The sequence below is a fragment of the Oncorhynchus mykiss genome, chromosome 1 (assembly GCF_013265735.2).
Source record: "Oncorhynchus mykiss isolate Arlee chromosome 1, USDA_OmykA_1.1, whole genome shotgun sequence".
NCBI classification, from domain to species: domain Eukaryota; kingdom Metazoa; phylum Chordata; class Actinopteri; order Salmoniformes; family Salmonidae; genus Oncorhynchus; species Oncorhynchus mykiss.
The window spans coordinates 53,882,432-53,908,356 of record NC_048565.1 but is presented as its reverse complement, the minus strand read 5'-3'; the positions used below and the strand labels follow the sequence as shown (position 1 = coordinate 53,908,356).

Below are 25,925 nucleotides of genomic sequence, written 5' to 3'. Positions count from 1 at the left end.
ACTGAAAAATTGGGCGTGCAAAATTATTCAGCCCCCTTAAGTTAATACTTTGTAGCGCCACCTTTTGCTGCGATTACAGCTGTAAGTCGCTTGGGGTATGTCTATCAGTTTTGCACATCAAGAGACTGAATTGTTTTCCCATTCCTCCTTGCAAAACAGCTCGAGCTCAGTGAGGTTGGATGGAGAGCATTTGTGAACAGCAGTTTTCAGTTCTTTCCACAGATTCTCGATTGGATTCAGGTCTGGACTTTGACTTGGCCATTCTAACACCTGGATATGTTTATTTTTGAACCATTCCATTGTAGATTTTGCTTTATGTTTTGGATCATTGTCTTGTTGGAAGACAAATCTCCGTCCCAGTCTCAGGTCTTATGCAGACTCCATCAGGTTTTCTTCCAGAATGGTCCTGTATTTGGCTCCATCCATCTTCCCATCAATTTTAACCATCTTCCCTGTCCCTGCTGAAGACAAGCAGGCCCAAACCATGATGCTGCCACCACCATGTTTGACAGTGGGGATGGTGTGTTCAGCTGTGTTGCTTTTACGCCAAACATAACATTTTGCATTGTTGCCAAAAAGTTCAATTTTGGTTTCATCTGACCAGAGCACCTTCTTCCACATGTTTGGTGTGTCTCCCAGGTGGCTTGTGGCAAACTTTAAATGACACTTTTTATGGATATCTTTAAGAAATGGCTTTCTTCTTGCCACTCTTCCATAAAGGCCAGATTTGTGCAATATACGACTGATTGTTGTCCTATGGACAGAGTCTCCCACCTCAGCTGTAGATCTCTGCAGTTCATCCAGAGTGATCATGGGCCTCTTGGCTGCATCTCTGATCAGTCTTCTCCTTGTATGAGCTGAAAGTTTAGAGGGACGGCCAGGTCTTGGTAGATTTGCAGTGGTCTGATACTCCTTCCATTTCAATATTATCGCTTGCACAGTGCTCCTTGGGATGTTTAAAGCTTGGGAAATATTTTTGTATCCAAATCTGGCTTTAAACTTCTTCACAACAGTATCTTGGACCTGCCTGGTGTGTTCCTTGTTCTTCATGATGCTCTCTGCGCTTTTAACGGACCTCTGAGACTATCACAGTGCAGGTGCATTTATACGGAGACTTGATTACACACAGGTGGATTGTATTTATCATCATTAGTCATTTAGGTCAACATTGGATCATTCAGAGATCCTCACTGAACTTCTGGAGAGAGTTTGCTGCACTGAAAGTAAAGGGGCTGAATAATTTTGCACGCCCAATTTTTCAGTTTTTGATTTGTTAAAAAAGTTTGAAATATCCAATAAATGTCGTTCCACTTCATGATTGTGTCCCACTTGTTTTTGATTCTTCACAAAAAAATACAGTTTTATATCTTTATGTTTGAAGCCTGAAATGTGGCAAAAGGTCGCAAAGTTCAAGGGGGCCGAATACTTTCGCAAGGCACTGTAGATACAGTGGGGCAAAAAAGTATTTAGTCAGCCACCAATTGTGCAAGTTCTCCCACTTAAAAAGATGAGAGCACCTTGTGCTGGGGACAATAAAAGGCCACTAAAATGTGCCTTTGTCACAACACAATGCCACAGATGTCTCAAGTTGAGGGAGCGTGCCATTGGCAGAGAATTTGGCAGTACGTCCAACCAGCCTCAACCGCAGACCACATGTCAACATTGAACAGAGTGCCTATGGTGGCGGTATGGGCAAACAACCCACAGACAAACAATTATTTTATTGATTGCAATTTGAATGCACAGAGATCCTGTGACAAGATCCTGAGGCCCATTGGGTGTGCCATTCATCTGCGGACGTCACCTCATGTTTGACCATAATGCACGGCCCCATGACGCAATGATCTGTACACAATTCCTGGAAGCTAAAAACGTCCCAGTTCTTCTATGGCCTGCATACCCAGACATGTCACCCATTGAGCACGTTTGGGATGCTCTGGATCGACGTGTATGACAGCGCGTTCCAGTTCCCGCCGATATCCAGCAACTTCGCATAGCCATTGAAGAGGAGTGGAACAACATTCAGCCTGATCAACGCCATGCGAAGAAGATGTGTCGTGCTGCATGAAGCAAATGGTGGTCACACCTGATACTGACTGGTACTGATTCACGGCCCTACCTTTGTTATTTAAGTACCGACAGTTTCATATCTGGATTCATGTGAAATCCATAGATTAGGGTCTAACGAATTCATTTAAATTGACTGATTTCCTTATACCAACTCAGTAAAATCTTCAAAATGGTTGCATTTATATTTTTTGTTCAGTATAATTAAAGTCACAATGGATTCATTTTGAATGAAGCAGCTGCCTGTTAGCTGTCGAGAGTCAGTGGAGAAGCTAGCTAGATAGGTTGTGCTAACAAGCGAACTGGTAGTATGAAACATTCAGAAACTTTGTCCAATAATGATGCAGAAAAATTAATCCATGCTTTTGTTACTTCTAGGGTAGACTACTGCAATGCTCTACTTTCTGGCTACCCGGATAAAGCACTAAATAAACTTCAGTTAGTGCTAAATACAGCTGCTAGAATCCTGACTAGAACCAAAAAAATGTGATCATATTACTCCAGTGCTAGCCTCCCTACACTGGCTTCCTGTCAAGGCAAGGGCTGATTTCCAACATACAAAGCATTACATGGGCTTGCTCCTACCTATCTCTCTGATTTGGTCCTGCCGTACATACCTACACATACGCTACGGTCACAAGATGCAGGCCTCCTAATTGTCCCTAGAATTTCTAAGCAAACAGCTGGAGGCAGGGCTTTCTCCTATACAGCTCCATTTTTATGGAATGGTCTGCCTACCCATGTGAGAGACGCAAACTCGGTCTCAACCTTTAAGTCTTTACTGAAGACTCATCTCTTCAGTGGGTCATATGATTGAGTGTAGTCTGGCCCAGGAGTGTGAAGGTGAACGGAAAGGCTCTGGAGCAATGAACCGACCTTGCTGTCTCTGCCTGGCCGGTTCCCTTCTTTCCACTGGGATTCTCTGCCCCTAACCCTATTACAGGGGCTGAGTCACTGGCTTACTGGTGCTCTTTCATACCGTCCCTAGGAGGGGTGCGCCACTTGAGTGAGTTGAGTCACTGATGTGATCTTCCTGTCTGGGTTGGCACCCCCCCTTGGGTTGTGCCGTGGCGGAGATCTTTGTGGGCTATACTCGGCCAGGATGGTAAATTGGTGGTTGAAGATATCCCGCTAGTGGTGTGGGGGCTGTGCTTTGGCAAAGTGGGTGGGGTTATATCCTTCCTGTTTGGCCCCGTCCGGGGGTATCATAGGATGGGGCCAGTGTCTCCTGACCCCTCCTGTCTCAGCCTCCAGTATTTATGCTGCAGTAGTTTGTGTCGGGGGGCTAGGGTCAGTTTGTTATATCTGGAGTACTTCTCCTGTCTTATCCGGTGTGAATTTAAGTGTGCTCTCTAATTCTCTCTTTCGGAGGACATGAGCCGTAGGACCATGCCTCAGGACTACCTGGCATGATGACTCCTTGCTGTCTCCAGTCCACCGGCCGTGCTGCTGCGCCAGTTTCAACTGTTCTGCCTGCGGCTATGGAATCCTGACCTGTTCACCGGGCGTGCTACCTGTCCCAGACCTATTATTTGACCATGCTGGTAATTTATGAACATCTTGGCCATGTTCTGTTATAATCTCCACCCAGCCCAGCCAGAAGAGGACTGGCCACCCCTCATAGCCTGGTTCCTCTAGGTTTCTTCCTAGGTTTTGGCCTTTCTAGGGAGTTTTTCCTAGCCACCGTGCTTCTACACCTGCATTGCTTGCTGTTTGGGGTTTTAGGCTGGGTTTCTGTACAGCACTTTGAGATATCAGCTGATGTACGAAGGGCTATATAAATGAATTTGATTTGAAGTGAATTAGATTTCTTCATCTTGCGAGATAGCTAAGCTTGATAAAGCACTTAGTGTTGTGTGCATTGTGCTGCACTTTCTACCCCATTTGTTTCATATGAAATATACCGAAGTGACTTTTTCATAGCAGTTTAGGAGACTGAGGTTAAGAGAAATGATCTAACCTGCTATGAAAATCCCTTTGTGACAGGCCCCCCCCCCCGCCCGATTAGCTAGCGAACTAACGAGCAGGTGCACATTATGAAACTGAACCTAAAAGAAAGTTCCTTCAAGCGCAAAACTCAATCCCTAGATGTAAATGGTCAAGAGTACAGCCTATTCTTATTGCCAGATCTGTTTTCCGTGTCAGCCACTGCATGTGCTTCTTAAAGAGTTAAAAAAAATAATAATAGAGGGCCTCCCGAGTGGTGCAGTGGTCTAAGGCTGTTGGGGAAGCTATTCTTAAGAGCAGTCACTACAGATCCAGGTTCGATCCCGGGCTGTATCACAACCGGCTAGAATCGGGAGTCCCATTGGGAGGCGCACAATTGGCCCAGCGTCATCTGGGTTAGGGGAGGATTTGGCCAGGGTAGGCCGTCATTGTAAATAAGAATTTGTTTTCAACTACCTGGTTAAAAAAAATAATAATTAAACAAAATATAAAAAAAGTCACTCTTTTCCCAATAAATATTTATTTAATGGGATCAAGTGACAGTATCGATCACATCTTTCCCAAAGACAGCTCAGTGAAATATTAACAAATTTACAATCATGAGGAACGCAACAAAACAAAACCAAAGCCTTATAAAAAAATCCGATCAGGACCTTCCCGAGTGAGTGAAAGGTGGCCAATGGCCATCAATGTCTTGACTTAGCCTGATCTGTTGGGCAAGACCACACAAACCGATCTGGGACCTGGCTAGTCTTCACTGACCGTTGGTGTTCTTGGCCAGCTGGTGGTGGTCTTGGCTATCCAGAATGAATCACATGGTTTTACTGTCGTAATGACTAATTCATAGATAATGGAGAGAAACGTACAGAATGAAGCTAAATTCAGTCTGAATTTCAAGGCTAGGACTTGGTTAGCCATGGGTGGTCTTGGTTGTGGCTCAGCTCCAGGATAGGTCCATCATGACACCCACACTCATTTAATGCTTTATAATTCATCTTTATCTGTTACCTGCATGGGAAAAACGAAGGAAAAGTTAGTAACAGGCCTTCATGTGTGGATACTGGCCTAAACATAGTTGTTGTACTTAGAAACATACCACTTCATCCTCATCTTGAATTTCTTCTTCTTCCTCAGCCTCTGCCGCCTCTTCAGGCTCCTCCTCTGGCTCCTCAACCTGTTCGTTGAGATCTACGTTCATACTGAGCCGCAGCATGCGTTCAATCCTGTCTCCATAGGCCTTGGTGTCTTGAAGCTGGTAGCCTGAACGCAGCGTGGCCGTCTCAAACAACACCATGGCCAGGTCTGAGGCAGTCTGGTCCTTGGCATCAGTCTATGGGGAGAGGAATACAAATAAGTTATATTTACAGTTCGAGTCATTTAGTAGCAGTGTTGGGGAAGCTATTCTTAAGAGTTTACCACGCTACCAATTACTTCACACTGAAAGTTTAGCTTAACTAAAGCGAACCTTAAAAGTAAACTATTTAACTGAAATTCTCTTTGAAAAAAAGCAGTTTACTACATCCAAACGACTTAATTTAACCATCATATGTTTATCGGAAATGTCAAGACTACAAATGGTCACTTTGGGGTCATATGTTAACAGAATGTGTAACAACCTAAACACCAAAAACAAATGGACTACGTGAGAATTAGGCAGGGCCCGGTTTCCCAGATAGTGATGGAACTTAAGCTCACAAGTTCCACAAGTTCCATAAAGATTAATCGTTCCTACAACGGCTGAAGACGTAACATGCGTTACTAAGTGAGTCATTGGAGCATGTGTCGATGCTGATAGGTTCGAAAAAAAGGGAGCGCTGCCCTTCGATCCGCTTTCTCCATTCAAATCTTACCTTTACATTATTTCACAATACTGACGAGGGATCAGCTCCTAGAGAAAAACTACCACTATTAAAGTGGCTTATTATAATACTTAATTTTAAAAAATGCACTAAATCTCCGATTTGGCACATGTTCAGCTACACATGAAATATATTGGAGACAAATTACAAACATAGCCCACAAGTAGCAAAATAGAACATGAAATGCATTCCAATATGACTGAAATAGGCCTATATTCTAGCGTTTATATTTTAATTCAGCCATCTCAGTTAATTTGAAGAATATTTTATAGGTTGGTTGTATTAAGACATTGACAACTTTGTTTTCTTGTCAATTTTGTTCTGAAGTTAAGCAGTCAGAGACATAGTATCACATGGTTTATGTTTGATTACGGGCATTTTCAAGAACGTTAATAACAATGATTTTGGGAAACAGCTCTGAAATTTAACGATGCTACTACGAAGGTTCTAACGACCAACTTAGCCTTAAATATGCTTTTGGGAAACTGGGCCCGGGTCTGATGCCGAAAAAAAGGAAATAGCCTACTTCACAACTTTTTTAGCAGTTTGCTACACTGTTACATGGAGAGAAAAATTAACTACTGAAAACACTACCTAGATATGAATTCTGTTCAACTACCGCCAAGCTACTGCAAAATTAAGTTAAATTACATGTAGTTCACTACTCCAACACTATTAGCAGACACTTGTCTAGGGTGACATCCAGTTAGTGTTTTAAACAAAAAAACAGTAATACCTGCCCACAGATCACCAGACTGACAGCAACATTTACCATGTCAGTTGTCAGTGTCTATCAGTGAGCTCCAAAAGTATTGGGAGAGTGACACGTAATGGAAGGATAAAATTAGGTTAAAGTGCAGACTCCGCTTTAAATTGGAGACCATCCATATTGGTTGAACCATTTAGAAATTACAGTACTTTTTGAACCTAGTCACCATTTTAGGGGACAATTTTACTTGTGTATTAAAGTAGTCAACCATTTAGTATTTAGTCCCATAGGCATAGCACACAATGACAAGATCAACCTTGTAAGTACAAATTTGTTGGATGCATTTTGTTGTTTCAGATTGTGCCCAAATATAAATTAATGGTTAATAATGTAGTGTAATTTTGGAGTCACTTATTATAAAGAATATATGTTTCTAAACACTTCTACATTAATGTTGATGCTACTATGATTATGGAAAATCCTGAATGAGTGCGACGCACATAAACTACTCCATTACAAAAACGTTATCCTCCCCTGTTATTGTAAAGGTGAGAGATGTTAGCATTTCTTTGGACGTATGATGTATTTAACTTTCTCACCTCATTATTCACGAGTCAGTCAGGATTATCCGTAATCATGGTAGCATCCACATTCATGTAGACGTGTTTAGAAACATCCTATTCACAATAGAAGTGACTCCAAAATTAATACATTTACCATTCACTTCTAAATCGGGCACAAAATAAAACAAAAACACATTTGTAGAGTCACAAGCTTAATGTAGTCATTGCATGTTATGTACATGGGACCAAATACTGAACTTTAATCCACACAAGAGAAATTGTTCCAATACTTTTGCTCCCCTAAAATGGGGAGGGGGGGGGGTGGGCAATTATGTACAAAAATACCCTCAGATGAATAGACAGTCTGCACTTTAACCTCAGTCATAAACAGAATTTCAAATCCAAAGTGCTGGAGTACAAAGTCAACACAGAAAAAAGGGTAGGGTTCCAATACCTATGGAGCGCTGTATAGTGGATCAATAATATTGTGTTGTATTACAGACATCACTCAACTGATGAGATGAGGAACTTTCTCTGGCTTGGACCACATTGGCACCACTCAATAATCAGGTTGAGATGGGAGTATTATGAACACAGCTTCACATGTATGTGATACTTACAGAAATGCGTTTCAGCATTTCCTTGATGAGAGGGTGCTTTGGGTTGATTTCTAATGTTTTCTTCTGGCTTGCATAATAACTGGAAATACAAAGCAGAACACAATATAAAGGAAGAGATCAAAAAGTGTCACAAAACAAAGGGTGTTAATTAGGAAGTGAGATCCAGGTTTACCTTAAATATTCATGCAAGTTTTCCATTGACAGATTGAGCTTTTGTGTAGCATCAACACTTCAGAATGCTACCTGAAGTGCATAGTGATCACTCACTTTGTGGAGATGTCTTTCCCTGTCTGGTAGGCCTGTGCCTTCATGATCCTCTCCATGTTACCAGACCAGCCGTACTGGCTGGCTACCAGGGCACAGGGAGATTTAGTCAGCCTCTGGGACAGGATAGCCTTCTCAATCTAAAGAAAAAATAAAATTGGCAAATAAGAAAAGGTTTCCCACAATATATGACAAGTAGCCTAGTGGTTAGAGCATTGGGCCAGTAACCAAAAGGTTGCTAGAGCGAATCCCCGAGCTGACAAGGTAAAAATCTGTCCTCCCACTGAAGGCAGTTAACCCACTGTTCCTAGGCAGTCATTGTAAATAGGAATTTGTACTTAAGACTTGCCTAGTTAAAAAACACAATTAAACATTTCATCCCAAAACATTTAGGGTCGGATTCACCGTTGAGCATATTTTTAATCATGACAAGGGCTGTTGCGGTGACCATATCACTGCCACACTGGCAGTGAGTCATACGTAGTTTTCGGAAAGTATTCAGACCCCTTGACTTTTTCCACATTGTGTTACGTTATAGCCTTATTCTAAAATGGATTAAATTAATACAAATCTTCAGTAATCTTCACAATATCCCATGACAGAGCAAAAGCAGGTAAAAAGAAAAAAGAAATACCTTCACATAAGTATTCAGACCCTTGGCTTTGAGACTCAAAATTGAGCTCAGGTGCATCCTGTTTCCATTGATCCTTGAGATGTGTCTTCACCTTGGAGTCTACCTGTGGTAAATGCAATTGCTTGGACATGATTTGGAAATGCACACCTGTCTATTTAAAAAAAGGTCCTACAGTTGGCAGTGCATGTCAGAGCAAAAACCAAGCCATGAGGTCGAAGGAATTGTCCGTAGAGCGCCGAGACAAGATTGTGTCAGATCACAAATATGGGGAACGGTAGCAATACATTTCTGCAGCATTGAAGGTCCCCAAGAACAGTGGCCTGCATTCTTAAATGGAAGAAGTTTAGAACCACCAAAATGCCTAGAGCTGGCCGCCCAACCAAACTGAGCAATCAGGGGAGAAGGGGAACATTATGTCAATGTAATATTTAAGTTTTTTTTTTAAATAAATAAGCAACATTGTCTTAACCTGTTTTTGCTTTGTCATTATGGGGTATTGAGTGTAGGTTGAGGAAAAAACAATGAATACATTTTAGAATAACGCTGTAACCTAACAAAATGTGGAAGTCACGGAGTCTGAATACTTTCCCTAGGCACTAACTGCAGTAAAATCCCATGTGACCGTTGAGTCACAGTAATGTATTTTTATGCACTCTGGACATAATTTGTTAGTACCCAACCTGCTAACGACCATCCTGTCCTTATGGCCTGGTACTTCGGGCTCTATCGTCCTAACCACTGACGTCAATGCTAATGAAAAATCTAAATGTCTATCCACGAGTCAGAATGTATAGCCTTAGGGGCTGCTGTTGGTTTAAGCAAAAATGAGTGAATTTGAATAACCTAGCAATTGGGCATTTTATTTATTTTTTTCAGTAAGGATGTATCGATCCTGTGCAGGTGTCGTTACACGTGGTCTGCCACTGCGAGGAAGATCAGCTGTCCGTCCTGTAGCGCTGTTTTAGGCGTCTCACAGTACGGACATCGCAATTTATTGCCTTGGCCACAACTGTAGTCCTCATGCCTCCTTGCAGCATACCTAAGGCACATTCACACAGATGAGCAGGGACCCTGGGCATCTTTCTTTTGGTGTTTTTCAGAGTCAGTAGAAAGGCCTCTTTTAGTGTCCTACGTTTTCATAACTGTGACCTTAATTGCCTACCATCTGTAAGCTGTTAGTGTCTTAACAACCGTTCCACAGGTGCCTGTTCATTCATTGTTCATGGTTCATTGAACAAGCATGGGAAACAGTGTTTAAACCCTTTACAATGAAGATCTGTGAAGTTATTTGGATTTTTACAAATTATCTTTGATAGACAGGGTCCTGAAAAAGGGAAGTTTATTTTTTGCTGAGTTCATTTAATTTTCCAAATTAAGCACTGGGTAGCTGCAAGAACAGGGTTAGAGAGCCCATGGCATACAGTTTGAGCAGTTTGGAGAGCATGCTCTACAAACAGTTGTTGATGCATGGAGTGAAAGTGTTTTTACTTCTTAGATGTCTACCCGGCATTTCCCACACCGGCGGGAAAGCGTGCAGCCTCCATTCGCGTGCATATGGATATGGCCATTCTAAATCTAAACTAATTTGACATAATATTGAAGACAAAATTAAATTGAGATCAATCTGATTGGTGAAAAGATGATCACTTACGAGAACAGCTGTGCAGCCTGAGGCAAGGAAAGGCAAGCTTCTTTTTTTTCCAACTTTCTCAATAGTCAACGGTCTAGTCACATCATGCAACCCATATACATTTTGATTAAGTTTGTATCATTCACAACTCAATTCACCAAATAACTGAATCTAGCCTATAGGACCCGTTTCAAATGATCACTTTTCCACTCAACATAGCCACTTCATATGCACACTCCACAGGAGGCTGCTGAGGGAAGAACAGCTCAATGTCTGGAATGGAGTGAATAGAATGGTATCAAAAGCATGTATTTGTGGAACGACTGATACCATTCTATTTATTCCATTCCAGCCATTACTATGAGTCCATCCTCCCCACTTAAGGTGCCACTGGTCACATGCACGCCGGAATGTGAAACTTAGCGGAATACAATAGGAGGGATAAGTTGAATTATGTGTGGAGGCCTGGAGATGCTAAACGTGTTTATTAGAAGGTAAATTACCGTGAGATCGGCACTCTTTTGCATGACAACCGGCTGACAAAATGTCATGACCGCCACAGCGGGAAAATAAAAATGTTGTCTGAAGTCTGGTCTTTCACATTCATTATCTGCACGTTACCTTGTCCTTGAGGGCGCTGTCCTTCATCCAGGTGGTGAGAGGTTCGTACTCCTTCTCCAGGACCTCCCTGGTCTCCTTGGCCTTGTCGCTCTCGTCAAACTTAATGCCCTCCTTGGCCACATTCTGGAAGCGCTTACCGTCAAACTCTGGCAAGGCCTGGACACAGTACTCATCCACTGGTTCTGTCAGGTAGATTACCTCATAACCCTTCTTCAACAGACTCTCTACAAAGGGAGACGACTCAGCCTGGGGGAGAGGACATTCCACAAGGGAAGACAAGGGATAGGAACATTAACCTTGACTATATTACTCCTTACAGAGCTGCAAACAAAGGGCCAAGGGGAAGGAGTAGTGAGCGAATTGGGACCAGCTGAGAGTGGTTGATTCAGATTTTCAGGGATGTGACTTTCTTCCTTACCTTGACCTCGGTTGAAAATATCAGAATTCAAGGTAAGGGAGGAAAAGTCAAGGGAAAAGTTAAGAGGGTAGTGTTTTAATTTATCCAGTTTATGGTCCACCCTCTACCCACTTGCTTGTAGCTGGTTCTGGCCTTGAAGTACAGCTGGCACCTGTTCTCCTTCATCTGTTATACATACCATTACATCAGAGTCACCTATACCTACAAGTACAAAAACCTGTAATTTATACTATACAGAGGGGAGTGTTCAAAGTCAAACTCTACCCACCTCCCTGCGGCTGGTCCCGGCCATGAAGTAGATCTTGTCCTGCTTGTCCTTCATCCTCTCTACGTACTGCTCCAGGCTGGCCAGCACCGTGTCGCTGTTGGAGGTCTGAAAACGCAGCAGTTTGGCCAGACGTGTCCTGTTGGAGTGGTCCTCGATCACACCCAGTTTAATGTTGGTGCCAAACTCCTTCCAGAACTTCTCATTGTACTGCTCCTCTGCAATCTTCTTTATCATGTCCAGGGTCTTACGCACCGGCTTCTTACGGATGACCTGGATGGAGGGGAAACGTAAGGGAGGAAGGGGCTTTAATTATGAAGCTCACATCATTCACTACATTGGTTAATGATAAGTAATTATGTTCAAATCATCATCTTCTGTAAGCACCAAAGAGAAGAGATCTGACCGAAACCTGTCAGTTAACAGTCTGAACTTGCTTATTTGAGATTAGAGAGGCTCACCTTGAGCAACTTGTGCTGCTGCAGGGTTTCTCTTGACACATTCAGTGGCAGATCATCAGAGTCCACCTAACCAAACAATCACATTATCATAAATCAGAAAAACTGAAGTATTAAATTAACTATCATTCAAATGTACAGCAGGGTCAAATACATTTCTAGTCAGTCAATTCAGATCGTAAACTAACGTTTTCAATTTCCTTTATTGATCCAAGCCTGCATAGCCCTAGAAGCTACGTCACTCACCACTCCCCTGACAAAGTTCAGGTATTTGGGCATCATGTCATTGAAATCATCAGTGATGAAGACTCTACGGACAAAGAGCTTGATGAAGTCGTTCTTCTTGGTTCCATACTCGTCGAACATGCCCCTGGGGGCAGCAACGGGGACAAACAGGATGGAGTTGAAGGTGACCTCACCCTCGGCTGTGAAGTGGATGTGGGAGAGGGGCTCATCTGTGTCCTGGAGGGAAGACTGAAAAATCAATACAATTCGAACACCAATCAAATGTATTGATTTATAAAGCCCTTTTTATATCAGCAGTCAATGATTTACAGTAAACTAAGACAAGACCCCAAAGAGAAAAAAATAAAAAGGCACATTAGCTAAGAAAAACCCAGTGGAAGGAAGAAATGTCAAAAGGAGGTACAGACTGCATACCTTAGAGAAAGTCTTGTAGAAGGCTTTGTACTCATCCTCCTCTACTTCTTTGGCTGGTCTCGTCCAGATAGGCTTGACGTCGTTCATCAGCTCCCAGTCCCACACGGTCTTCTCAACCTGGACGAAAGGAATGAAGTTGCTTGGGTACTTAAAAAGTCACTTATCAAAATCAAGTTGATGGCTTAGGTGTGCTAGTATTGGAATGGATCAAATAAACTGAAGGAGAGTTTTGGAAAACAAAATAAAAACTAATTTGTTTTAACCTTCTTGGGCTTGTCCTCCTCTTCCTCCACCTCTACCTCATCCTCAGTGTCATCCTTCACCTCGGTGTCCTCGATGGGCTCCTCAACAGTCTCTGTCTGGGTAGGGAGAGAAGGGAACATGGCAAAATATTATTTATACAGCTCACTGCTATAAACACACCATGGGCTGTGCCATTGACAACGAACTATGACGCCCTCAATTGTCTCTCCATCTGCAATAATCTGAAAACAGACCACATGAAAGCCAGTCTAATGATGAGCAACTACCAACATAATGTTTCTAATCAGTGCAGATGAGAGGACAGGAGACAATGTACAGTAAATGATAGTATAGTTCCACTCCTATACCTTGCTGGCCCAGATGTAGATGGGGAAGTTGATGAACTGCGAGTATTTCTTGACCAGGTTCTTGATGGTTTCCAGCTCCAGGTAGTCTGTAGCCTCCTCCTTCATCACCAACCTGGAAGAGTAAAACAAATGCGAAATGCAAGGCTTTGTACACTGGATTTCATTGTGGGATTTTGTCCCGTGTCATCTTATCTTTCAATGCTACATAAGTAGTTCATTGAAATCATGGCCACAATATGAATACCATCACCTAGTATTCAAAACTTAAATACTTGGAGCACTGCCAGATGGGCGGGATATTCACTTTTGGGAGTATGCCATTGGAGGCACTTACGTGATGCTGGTGCCCCTGCCGAGCGTATCCCCGCGAGGGTCCTCAATGACAGAAAACTCATTGGAGTCAGACTCCCAGATGTGCTGTGTGCCGTTGTTGTGCTTTGAAGACACGATCACCTTGTCGGCAACCAGGAAGGTAGAGTAAAAGCCCACACCGAACTGGCCAATAAGCTCAGAGGTGGACTGGCCCTCGGTTTCAATCTCCGTCATCTTGTTGAGGAACTCGCTGGTGCCCGACTTGGCGATGGTACCCAGGTTCTTGACCAAGTCCTCTTTGGTCATGCCGATGCCCGTGTCAGTGATGTGGAGCATGTTCTTCTCTTTGTCCATCTGGGGAGGAAAAAAATTAAGAAAAAAGCTCAAGCTCAGAAGTCCTACGAGTATTTATCTTATGATTTCCATGTCTTGTGGAATGGATGAGTCAAAAACATTTACAAAGTTAAGGCGTTTGGCTCTTCCTCAATTCAGCTTTACTTGATTCCTTGCATCTGCTCCTAACAGTCTCAAAACCCAAAACCCACTGGAGAAGGTCTGAAAGGAGGAACTTTGGACATTCTCCAGTACGGAATGTGAGTTGAGATTGAATCTGTGAGGACCATGAAACACCTTGATCTTGATGGTGAGCTCCTCATTGGCTGCCAGTGCATCCTCGTTGGTCAGAGACATCATTCTGGTTTTATCCAGAGCATCAGAGGCGTTGGATATCAACTCCCTCAAGAAGATCTACAACACACAGGAGTAAAGGATGGTTATGGTTGACTTATACCCATTTGCCCCCTTGGTTTGATTAAATCCACAATCTGTATTTAGGGACCGCTCTTTCAAAAGGATAGCCTACACAGTTCATATCAGGCAGGTGTGCTATTAGCAATAAGCATTATTCTGTAGGCTTACTGATGTAGCATAGTGGTTAGGCCAGTGGCTCCCAAACTAGGGCTTGGGTCACCTGATATAAAAAGTATTAATCATTGTAATGTGGTTAAATTCAGCCAGAGAGCACCCTTAGATCATGGGAAAAGGCTACACTTGAATCATTCCCAAGGTGAATGGCTAAACCCACTACGTTATGAAACCACACACTAATTGCAGAGACTTTGATATTACTGGCCGTAGTTGATTAGGGATGGTCATATGACCTTTGTTCCAAGTACTGACCATTTTTTTGGAGGACTACAAAATCAAAATAAACTTATATAAGCCATTTTTAGAAAAGCAACATTTCACTACACGCCAACAATGCCTAATTTATCATAACAATTACAGATAACGAATCCTAATTGCCTGAAACTAATATCAACTGGTTATATTGTGAAACAGCAGTGTACCCACTTGTAGAAGCCTATGGTTGTGCAATGGCATGGCCTTGTTTTGTAAATTTTACAGACAATCTGCTCTTATTTCCCAAGATCACATCCAAGACACATTTTTGGTCAAAAAAAAAAAGTTAAGATTAAAAAAAAAAAAAAATAGGTCAGATTAGACCGAAGTGATTCACATCTCATGTCAAGAACAGTTATTCAAAGAGTAATCATTTGAAACAGGGCTCAATTTGGAAAGTTGAAAGAAATCCCATGGTTACAAACCAAAATCAGTCTTTCCAATATACAGAAGGTCTATTAGGTTAATTAAGCCTGTTCTGAATTTTCTAAATGGATTAACAATTCCACATTGAACACTATGGGGATGAATTATGACCAGGACATCTGTTTGGTGATTAGGCCTAGGCTTAATGATTCCGATGAAAAATACTGTCTTCATCAAACTAATGTTTCAGCATATTTTCAGTGTGGAACTGGTCTGTCTAGTAGGGGGTAATAGCCTAGGTTAACCAATTTGAAAATGCCACTAGTAGTTCGCAAAGTAGGGTCGCCACTAACATTAACGTAAACTTGTACAACGCCTTGGTCCGTACAATTGCCCTTATTTTAGCGCCCCAAAAACGTAATACTTCCAGATCAACTGTAATGTCAATACCATTGTAAAGCACAATTTCTCCCCTTTCCAAAAGATTAAATTACATGACCTAAACACTGCTCGTTTCTGCATAGTTCTAAGCAGGCAATGAGCCCCGTCGGGTCTTTTAAAAAATAAAAATTAAATGGCGGGTGGGGAAGCGAAACTAATGCGTGATAGTGAGAAGGAGAGATGTCTTGTGGGAAAATGGCTTTTTCACTCGATCTGTCCAACTTATCACCTTATTGCCTCAAATGTAAATAAAACACCATAAAGAGTTTATATAATGTGTCATTACATACCTATTTGAAGGTTTGAGTCGGGTTCTTAGGGCGGTGCTAAAGTGATCTTATAAGTAAACAGCGGCTTTGAGAATGATGATCGACAATTTCAGGTGTGTACGTAAAGTCAATCTGTAGTGCTAGAGCGAGTTCTGGGCATTCGTAAATCCAGAGCGTTTAGCTCTGAGCGCTCTGAGCATTCAGAGCGCACACTGGAGCGCCCCTGGCCGAGGAGTAGGGTTGAGCAGAGCATTCAACTGCAGTCAAGCACCCAAGCTAACTGGCTAATGTTGGCTAGCTACTTCCAGACACAATGAGAGAACACTGACCATTTTACACAATCTAGCAGAATTGGTTAGGCTGTTTTCATGTTATCCAGAGCATTGGTGACTTACAGTGCTACTGGCAACAATTACGCTATTTTTGCTGATGTTTACTGACACCAGCCATATTCAAAGTAGATGCTCTGAAACCGGAGTAGATATCCAGAATTAACAATGTCCATTGAAACGCACAACGACGATACCACTTGTGAATAATCAAGTCAATAGAAATTGGTTAGTTCATATACTGCCTGGCAAGTTGATATATTAGTATCCATCTAACGGTAGGTAACTAGCTAACATGCCTGTACATACTGCTGTAGTGCTATGCGGTTCATAAGGATAGCATAGCTATCAAATTGTCAGCCAACATAAATGTAACATTTGAAAAGTCATTTATTACATTGTGCAACATTTGTCCTTAGTTGAGTCAATGCATTTTTAGTCGCTCTCAAACTTTAGCAGCATATTTCCTGTCATTTTCTGAATGTTTCTGAAAACATTGAAGCCACCACCATTTTCTGAAGATTTGCATTATGGGCCCTAAAAGTACAGATAGTGTCCCCTGTGTGTATAATTCGTATTTAGTACGACATCCGGGAACTTTTGGCATACTAACTATATCCATACTTTGACCAATGTGCATACTAAAATAAACAAAAAAGAAGCGTCCTCTGTCAGCAGCGTTTATTTTCAGCAGACTTAACATGTGCAAATATTTGTATGAACATAACAAGATTCAACAATTGGATACAAACTGAACAAGTTCCAGACGTGTGACTAACAAACAGAATGTGAACCTGAACAAAGGGGGGGGGGGGGGGGGGGGGGGGGGGGGGGGGGTGTAGTCACCAGCTGCATTAAGTACTGCAATGAACCTCACTGCACTAGATTTGTCAGTTCTTGTTGTGAGATGTTACCCCACTCTTCCACCAAGGCACCTGCAAGTTCCCGGACATTTCTGCGGGGAATGGCCCTAGCCCTCACCCTCCGATCCAACAGGTCCCAGACGTGCTCAATGGGATTGAGATCCGGGATCCAGGGTCATGTCAGGATGAGCCTGCAGGAAGGGTATCACATCGAGGAGGAGGATGTCTTCTCTGTAACACACAGCATTGAGATTGCCTGCAATGACAAGCTCAGTCCGATGATGTTGTGACACCGCCCCAGACCATGACGGACCCTCTACCTCGTTCCAGAGTACAGGCCTCGGTGTAACGCTCATTCCTTCGACGATAAACGCGAATGCGACCATCACCACTGGTGAGACAAAACCACGACTCATCAGTTTAGAGCACTTTCTGCCTGCCCTGTCTGGTCGAGCGACGGTGGGTTTGTGCCTGTAGGCGACGTTGTTGCCGGTGATGTCTGGTGAGGACCTGCCTTACAACAGGCCTACAGGCTATTGCAGATAATCCCTCCATCAGTGCTCAGACTGTGCGTTCCTGGTGTAACTCGGGCAGTTGTTGTCATCCTGTACGTGTCCCGCAGGTGTGATTTTCGGATGTACCGATCTAGTGCAGGTGTTGTTACATGTGGTCTGCCACGGCAAGGACGATCAGCTGTCCGTCCTGTCTCCCTGTAGCGCTGTTTTAGGCGTCTCACAGTATGGACATTGCAATTTATTGCCTTGGCCACAACTGTAGTCCTCATGCCTCCTTGCAGCATACCTAAGGCACATTCACACAGATGAGCAGGGACCCTGGGCATCTTTCTTTGTGTTTTTCAGAATCAGTAGAAAGGCCTCTTTTAGTGTCCTACGTTTTCATAACTGTGACCTTAATTGCCTATCGTCTGTAAGCTGTTAGTGTCTTAACAACCGTTCCACAGGTGCATGTTCATTCATTGTTCATGGTTCATTGAACAAGCATGGGAAACAGCGTTTAAAACACGTTACAATGAAGATCTGTGAAGTTATTTGGATTTTTACAAATTCTTTGAAAGACAGGGTCCTGATCTTTTTTTGCTAAGTTTATATACTCAATTCACGTCACAAATAGTCCAGTTAGCATGAGTATTCGAACACAGCTACTCATTTCCAACGGAATGCTGCGTCTGCCTTGCAGCATTTGGTTGCAGAGGCAGTTGCAGTGTGTCCTGCATATGTTGGATTTATCAAGCGCATACATCAAACTATGCGTAGACCGCTTGACAAAAATGTTAGCAGAAGGTGAATGTTGAACTTTGTTGCGCCCATATCCAGATACAGGGTACTATTTTGCGCATGACGCTACCAGTGTGATCTAGGCCGAAGAAGTCATGCGGCAAAATAGTGTGCAGTATCTGGATGTGCGCAAGAGTGCTTCTGGTGTACCAAAATGCAATGACACCGTTGGTGTGATCGAGGCGTGAGGAAAATTACGCAATTCCAAAACTGTAGTTCATTGTTGGAACACATTTCCCAACTTCAGTCAACCAGCATTTAGAATGTGATAAAACTGCAAGACATGTCGCTTGTGAAGCCCATCAGTTAAATACCTTTACAGGCATTCATTTCTGTAGGCTCACGGCACAGGCGTGTGTAGAGGGAGCGGTTGGAACACAATTGAGTAAAGGAATATAGGCAGCAGAACTGTGATGCTTGGCTTGTTTTATTTTTTGTTGTGTCCTGCAAATGCACACATTGAACACTAGAGTCAAAGAAAATTAACATGGTCTTCAACACAACGGACCAAATAGTTACAGTATTTAGTTGAAGATCGTTCGAGTACTCATGGCCTACGATTGATATGGTGAAAACAATGTTCCGGGCAGGCAGAGGCAAAGTCACATCAATACCTTTGTCAGATAACACAAACGAATAATTGACACTATAGCTGGCAATCATGATGATAATGACTTAAGACTCAAACTCCATCTTGTGCACTACAAATGGATGTTAGCTGTGAGGGCCGATACGCCCACGCATTGACTTTTGTTAGCTACATTTCATGGGGGTGCTATTCACGAGAACATATTTTTCTGTCTCATGATTCCAGAGCATGAAACAGCACATGGGATGTTCAGTGTGCGGTGTCACTATATTGACAAAAAGCAGATTCCAATGGGGGCGGTGTTGCAGTCTATATTCAGAAGCACATTCCTGTAAAGCTTAGAGGGGGATCTCATTAAATACTGTTGAAGTAATATGGCTACAGGTTCATCTGCCTCACCTAAAGCCCATTCTTGTGAGAAGCTGCTATAGACCACCAAGTTCTAACAGTCAGTATCTGGATTCCATGGGATTCTGCACAGATGGGGCTCCATTGATCACGGGGGCAGTAGGTCGGCCTCTGCACTCTAGTTATTAACACGTCTTCCCCTGCAAGCCTTGTATGATACACCCACTGAGCTACTGTAACGGATGTGAAACGGCTAGCTTAGTTAGCGGTGCGCGCTAAATAGCGTTTAATTCGTGACGTCACTTGCTCTGAGACCTTGAAGTAGTAGTTCCCCTTGCTCTGCAAGAGCCGTGGCTTTTGTGGAGCGATGGGTAACGATGCTTCGTGGGTGACTGTTGTTGATGTGTGCAGAGGGTCCCTGGTTCGTGCCCGGGAATGGGCGAGGGGACGGTCTAAAGTTATACCCACTACTATAATGGATACAATGAGACCAAATGGCAGCAATAGAGCAGAAATCAGATGACGCAGGTAACTTGGATTGTAAATTACATCGCGTACGCCTGTCATGCATCAAACTATGTGGAGATATTTGATCAGAGCATGACAATATATTTCCCACCGAGGCTTGGTGGTTAGCGAGGGGGAATGTTGGAAAGATTTTTGGAATTGGGGGGGGATTGACTAATGAAAAAAAGAGAAAAAAAAGTATCCTTGTTGACGTAACAGGCATTGCAGGAACTCAACACAAGCATGTAGAGCAAATACAAGAGATGAGTGACAACCTGCAAAATCCGTTTGATTGTGATCATGGCTCAGTTGATGTGCAGGTTCGATTTCACTTATAGCTGATCAGCAGTCATGTGACCAAATGTTGCAGACAACTTTGGTTCTTGACTCAAAAGGGAATACTGTGCCATCTCCCTCTGAGCATTAAAACGCATGGTATGCCGATTCAGTGCTCTTCTCTGCATGAAAAACAAATGCGTCCACTGACTTCGAGACGCTCCGACGCAACATGCATCAGGCACACCCATCTTAGTGGTTGTGAGATTTGTCTTATGTCAGACTAATTTGCAATTGACCATCATAGACCCACATTAAAAAGTATGTGGAGTTAAGAATACAAATCCAAAATACTGTTAGAATGTTTGACTACCATAGCCCCAATTATGTAATTTTCCGTCACATGGTTGTCGTCTTGATAATTTACACATCAAAATTAGATTGTGGGCCAAAATAGTTGGGGAACCCCTGGGTTAGGCTACAGATGGCTGAAACATGGGGTTGCACATCTGCATTTCTTTAGGCTACCCCAATGGGCTAATCATTAGCTTGAAGTGTAGCGGCAAAACCATAATTTTTACTTCGATACCAATATCATAACACCAGTGAAAATATGCCTTAAGTCAAATATCAACTCTCCATCTGGAGATCTAAGTTACTGGTGTGCAGGCTTTTGATCCAGCTTAATTTGTAGAGTCTGATGTGTTAGAGCAGGGCTGGAATAAAAGGGTGGAGTGCACACCCAGTGCCTGACAGAGCTCCAGACTAACCTTTCCCCCATGCAGTTGGAGGATTACCAGAATCAGGAGGGAATAATCAGGAAGGGAACCCTTCCAATTTTAGGGATGTTTCCATTATCTTTCAAGTCTACTTCAGGATAAAGACTGTTCCCCAGCATGTTTGTGAGTGAGTGTTTGTCCCCAGCCACCACCACTGACCTCCTTGTTCTTGTAGAGTGAGTTGATGATAAGCTTCATCATGCGGTTGACCTCTGCCTGGAAGACATGCTTCTCAGATTTCTCTCTGATCTCTTTTATCTGAGCTGCGTTCAGCCCGTCCAGCTGGATAGACTCCTCCTCCCTGGAGGAGGAGCAGAAAATTAGTGATATTGAAAGGATTAAGCACTTAAGTCAATGACCACTGTCATCACATTTCTGCTCCCTAGACAATGCTTTAAACATTGCTGACAAGAATTTGATTTAACGAAGGGCTGATTCACAGTCAGCAATGTAGACCATGGGCATGACTCCTGGAGAGGGTGCGTCAAGCACCTACCACCAGGGGTATTTTTTTTATTTATCCTTTATTTACCTAGGCAAGTCAGGTAACCCCATAGCCCTACACCCTCTCGGATTACAGTATTTCTTTACTGCTAGTCTTGGCTTGCTCATCCTAGTTATCTCAGTTTGTTCTAACCAGAATACAGGAAATTCATCTAAATAATAAAGCTGTTTAGTTATAGCCCATTAATTTATATTTTTAATCTGATGTATTAAGTGCAATTACCCCCCCCCCCCCCCCCCCCTGCATAGATTGCATTCAATTAAGTATGTTTCAATCCAGCTAACTTGATAGATACAGGTAACTAGATACACATTCAGCCTCTGAATAGGTGGCCCTTCACATAAATCCATTCACTTAAGTCTTTTCCTAACTAATCTGTTCTAATTTCAGCATCTGTGAGAGCAGAAGATGGACTTGACATTGATGGGACTGTGGAAGATGATCTGGGAAAAAGCAGAGATGGTTCCAAAACAGATGATGAGGTGGTGCAGAGGTAGGTCAGAGGAAGAAACTTGAGAGGAACTAGATTCATAGGGGAGGTCATAGCATCTCACAGCTGGGTTGTATTCATTAGGCACCAAAAGAAAGAAAACTGACAAGTGGATGCTTTACAACTTTTTATGTTTTGTGCCCTAATGAACTCAACCTTGATCTGTGTACAGTATTTGAACAGATGACAGAAAATGACACCTTACACTTTGACATGTCACTATGCCATGACCTTTTGGACTAGGCCTCAGAAGGCCCTGAGTGTCTCAGTGTTCTAAGGCACTGCATCTCAGTGCTAGAGGTGTCACTACAGACCCGGGATTGATCCTGGGCTGTATCACAACCGGCTGTGATTGGGAGTCCTATAGGGCGGTGCGCAATTGGACCTGTGTCATTTGGGTTAGTTGAAGGTTTAGCTGGGGTCAGCCGTCATTGTAAATAAGAATTTGTTCTTAACAAATCCTCGTAAAAAAATCCCTGTCTTAGGTCAGTTAGAATCATCACTTTATTTTAAGAATGTGAAATGTCAGAATAATAGTAGAGAGAATGATTTATTTCAGCTTTTATTTCTTTCATCACGTTCCAAGTGGGTCAGAAGTTTACATACACTCAATTAGTATTTGGTAGCATTGCCTTTAAATTGTTTAACTTGGGTGGCCTTCCACAAGCTTCCCACAATAAGTTGACTGAATTTTGGCCCATTCCTCCTGACAGAGCTGGTGTAACTGAGTCAGGTTTGTAGGTCTCCTTGCTCGCACAAGCTTTTTCAGTTCTGCCCACAAATTTTCTATAGGATTGAGGTCAGGGCTTTGTGATGGCCACTCCAATACCTTGACTTTGTTGTCCTTAAGTCATTTTGCCACAACGTTGGAAGTATACTTGTCCATTTGGAATACCCACTTGCGACCAAGCTTTAACTTTCTGACTGATGTCTTGAGATGTTGCTTCAATATATCCACATCATTTTTGTGGATATCAAATAAAACTATAAATAATCTTATCTAAGTCCTTTACAATTTTAGGGGGTAAGTCAAGTGATAACGAGACATAAACCGACCTGGATAACCCTTCAGCTTTGGATAATAAAACCCGACCGTATAACTAAATATCTCTCATCAACCAGAGGTTCAATTTCTTCTTTGTTTTCTCAATGGGGTTAAAGTTCAATTCACTCGTGTTTTCGTCCTTGCATATAACAATTTCAAGATAAGTAACTGTCACTATCGTCGTAGTGAATACATACTTTTAATGTAAGACGAATGAACACAAAGTACACTAAACAAACAAAATAACAACACGACCGTGACCGCTATCAACACTGCGTGCAAACATGCAACATCACATAGACAATCACCCACAAATAACCCAAGGAATATGGCAGCCTAAATATGGTTCCAAATCAGAGACAACAATAAACAGCTGCCTCTAATTGAGAACCAATCTAGGCAATCATAGACATACAAAACACCTAGACCTGTAAACAACACCATAAACATACAAAAAACCTAGACCTAAACACAGCAAACCACCCCTTGTCACACCCTGACCTAACCAAAATAATAAAGAAAACAAAGATAACTAAGGTCAGGGCGTGACAGTAACCGTATCTTTAATTGGGCTACCATATACTAACTGTAAAACACAATCCTTGAGTGGAAATAAGACTGACTTATTGATATTAATTTTCAAATCCGAAACTAAGGAAAAGTCTTCAATACAGGAAATTGCTTTAGAAACCTCATTCCTGTCTCTTAAAAATATTACGGATTCTCCTGGCATTAATAGAAAAAACAGAAATGGACTTGTACGTTCACGTGAATCAGGGTCTCACAAAAAAAAAAGTTCTTACTAGTTGCAAATAAAAACAGTCCTTTGCACCACGCAAGTGGTTGACATAAATTATATATATTTTTTTTTATACAATTGCAAATAACATTGTACCATAGATTGGTAAAAACAAATAGCCATCAAGCTAACATTAAGTGTCAGTGCGAATTTCCCTGCCATAAAATAAATATATATACAATGGGGCAAAAAATGATTTAGTCAGCCACCAATTGTGCAAGTTCTCCCACTTAAAAAGATGAGAGGCCTGTAATTTTCATCATAGGTACACTTCAACTATGACAGACAAAATGAGAAAAAAAATCCAGAAAATCACATTGTAGGATTTGTAATGAATTAATTTGCAAATTATGGTGGAAAATAAGTATTTGGTCACCTACAAACAAGCAAGATTTCTGGCTCTCACAGACCTCTCTTCTTTAAGAGGCTCCTCTGTCCTCCACTCGTTACCTGTATTAATGGCACCTGTTTGAACTTGTTATCGGTATAAAAGACACCTGTCCACAACCTCAAACAGTCACACTCCAAACTCCACTATGGCCAAGACCAAATCAAAATCAAATCAAATCAAATTTATTTATATAGCCCTTCGTACATCAGCTGATATCTCAAAGTGCTGTACAGAAACCCAGCCTAAAACCCCAAACAGCAAGCAATGCAGGTGTAGAAGCACGGTGGCTAGGAAAAACTCCCTAGAAAGGCCAAAACCTAGGAAGAAACCTAGAGAGGAACCAGGCTATGTGGGGTGGCCAGTCCTCTTCTGGCTGTGCCGGCTGGAGATTATAACAGAACATGGCCAAGATGTTCAAATGTTCATAAATGACCAGCATGGTCGAATAATAATAAGGCAGAACAGTTGAAACTGGAGCAGCAGCACAGCCAGGTGGACTGGGGACAGCAAGGAGTCATCATGTCAGGTAGTCCTGGGGCATGGTCCTAGGGCTCAGGTCCTCCGAGAGAGAGAAAGAGAGAAGGAGAGAATTAGAGAACGCACACTTAGATTCACACAGGACACCGAATAGGACAGGAGAAGTACTCCAGATTTAACAAACTGACCCTAGCCCCCCGACACATAAACTACTGCAGCATAAATACTGGAGGCTGAGACCAAAGAGCTGTCAAAGGACACCAGAAACAAAATTATAGACCTGCACCAGGCTGGGAAGACTGAATCTGCAATAGGTAAGCAGCTTGGTTTGAAGAAATCAACTGTGGGAGCAATTATTAGGAAATGGAAGACATACAAGACCACTGATAATCTCCCTCGATCTGGGGCTCCACGCAAGATCTCACCCCGTGGGGTCAAAATGATCTTAAGAACAGTGAGCAAAAATCCCAGAACCACACGGGGGGACCTAGTGAATGACCTGCAGAGAGCTGTGACCAAAGTAACAAAGTCTACCATCAGTAACACACTACGCCGCCAGGGACTCAAATCCTGCAGTGCCAGACGTGTCCCCCTGCTTAAGCCAGTACATGTCCAGGCCCGTCTGAAGTTTGCTAGAGAGCATTTGGATGATCCAGAAGAAGATTGGGAGAATGTCATATGGTCAGATGAAACCAAAATATAACTTTTTGGTAAAAACTCAACTCGTCGTGTTTGGAGGACAAAGAATGCTGAGTTGCATCCAAAGAACACCATACCTACTGTGAAGCATGGGGGTGGAAACATCATGATTTGGGGCTATTTTTCTGCAAAGGGACCAGGACGACTGATCCGTGTAAAGGAAAGAATGAATGGGGCCATGTATTGTGAGATTGTGAGTGAAAACCTCCTTCCATCAGCAAGGGCATTGAAGATGAAACGTGGCTGGGTCTTTCAGCATGACAATGATCCCAAACACACTGCCTGGGCAACGAAGGAGTGGCTTCGTAAGAAGCATTTCAAGGTCCTGGAGTGGCCTAGCCAGTCTCCAGATCTCAACCCCATAAAAAATCTTTGGAGGGAGTTTAAAGTCCGTGTTGCCCAGCAACAGCCCCAAAACATCACTGCCCTAAAGGAGATCTGCATGCAGGAATGGGCCAAAATACCAGCAACAGTGTGTGAAAACCTTGTGAAGACTTACAGAAAACGTTTGACCTCTGTCATTGCCAACAAAGGGTATTTAAAAGTATTGAGAAACTTTTGTTATTGACCAAATACTTATTTTCCACCATAATTTGCAAATAAATTCATTAAAAATCCTACAATGTGATTTTCTGGA

The 25,925-nt window shown here is 42.5% G+C and overlaps 1 protein-coding gene across 1 annotated transcript; it reads right to left on the bottom strand.

Annotated features, from left to right (window-relative positions):
* Positions 1 to 4,511: 4,511 nt before the first annotated feature.
* On the bottom strand, positions 4,512 to 21,437 carry LOC110525273 (endoplasmin). The gene is made up of 15 exons (XM_036989706.1): positions 21,415 to 21,437; positions 21,042 to 21,183; positions 14,269 to 14,385; positions 13,661 to 13,992; positions 13,327 to 13,438; positions 12,979 to 13,074; positions 12,716 to 12,832; positions 12,302 to 12,517; positions 12,059 to 12,124; positions 11,601 to 11,870; positions 10,915 to 11,160; positions 8,033 to 8,169; positions 7,766 to 7,844; positions 5,111 to 5,344; positions 4,512 to 5,022 (listed from the first exon to the last, which is right to left on the bottom strand). The coding sequence occupies exons 1-15, from the start codon at positions 21,435 to 21,437 to the stop codon at positions 4,999 to 5,001; spliced, it is 2,211 nt and encodes a 736-aa protein (XP_036845601.1). The 3' UTR covers positions 4,512 to 4,998.
* Positions 21,438 to 25,925: the final 4,488 nt, after the last annotated feature.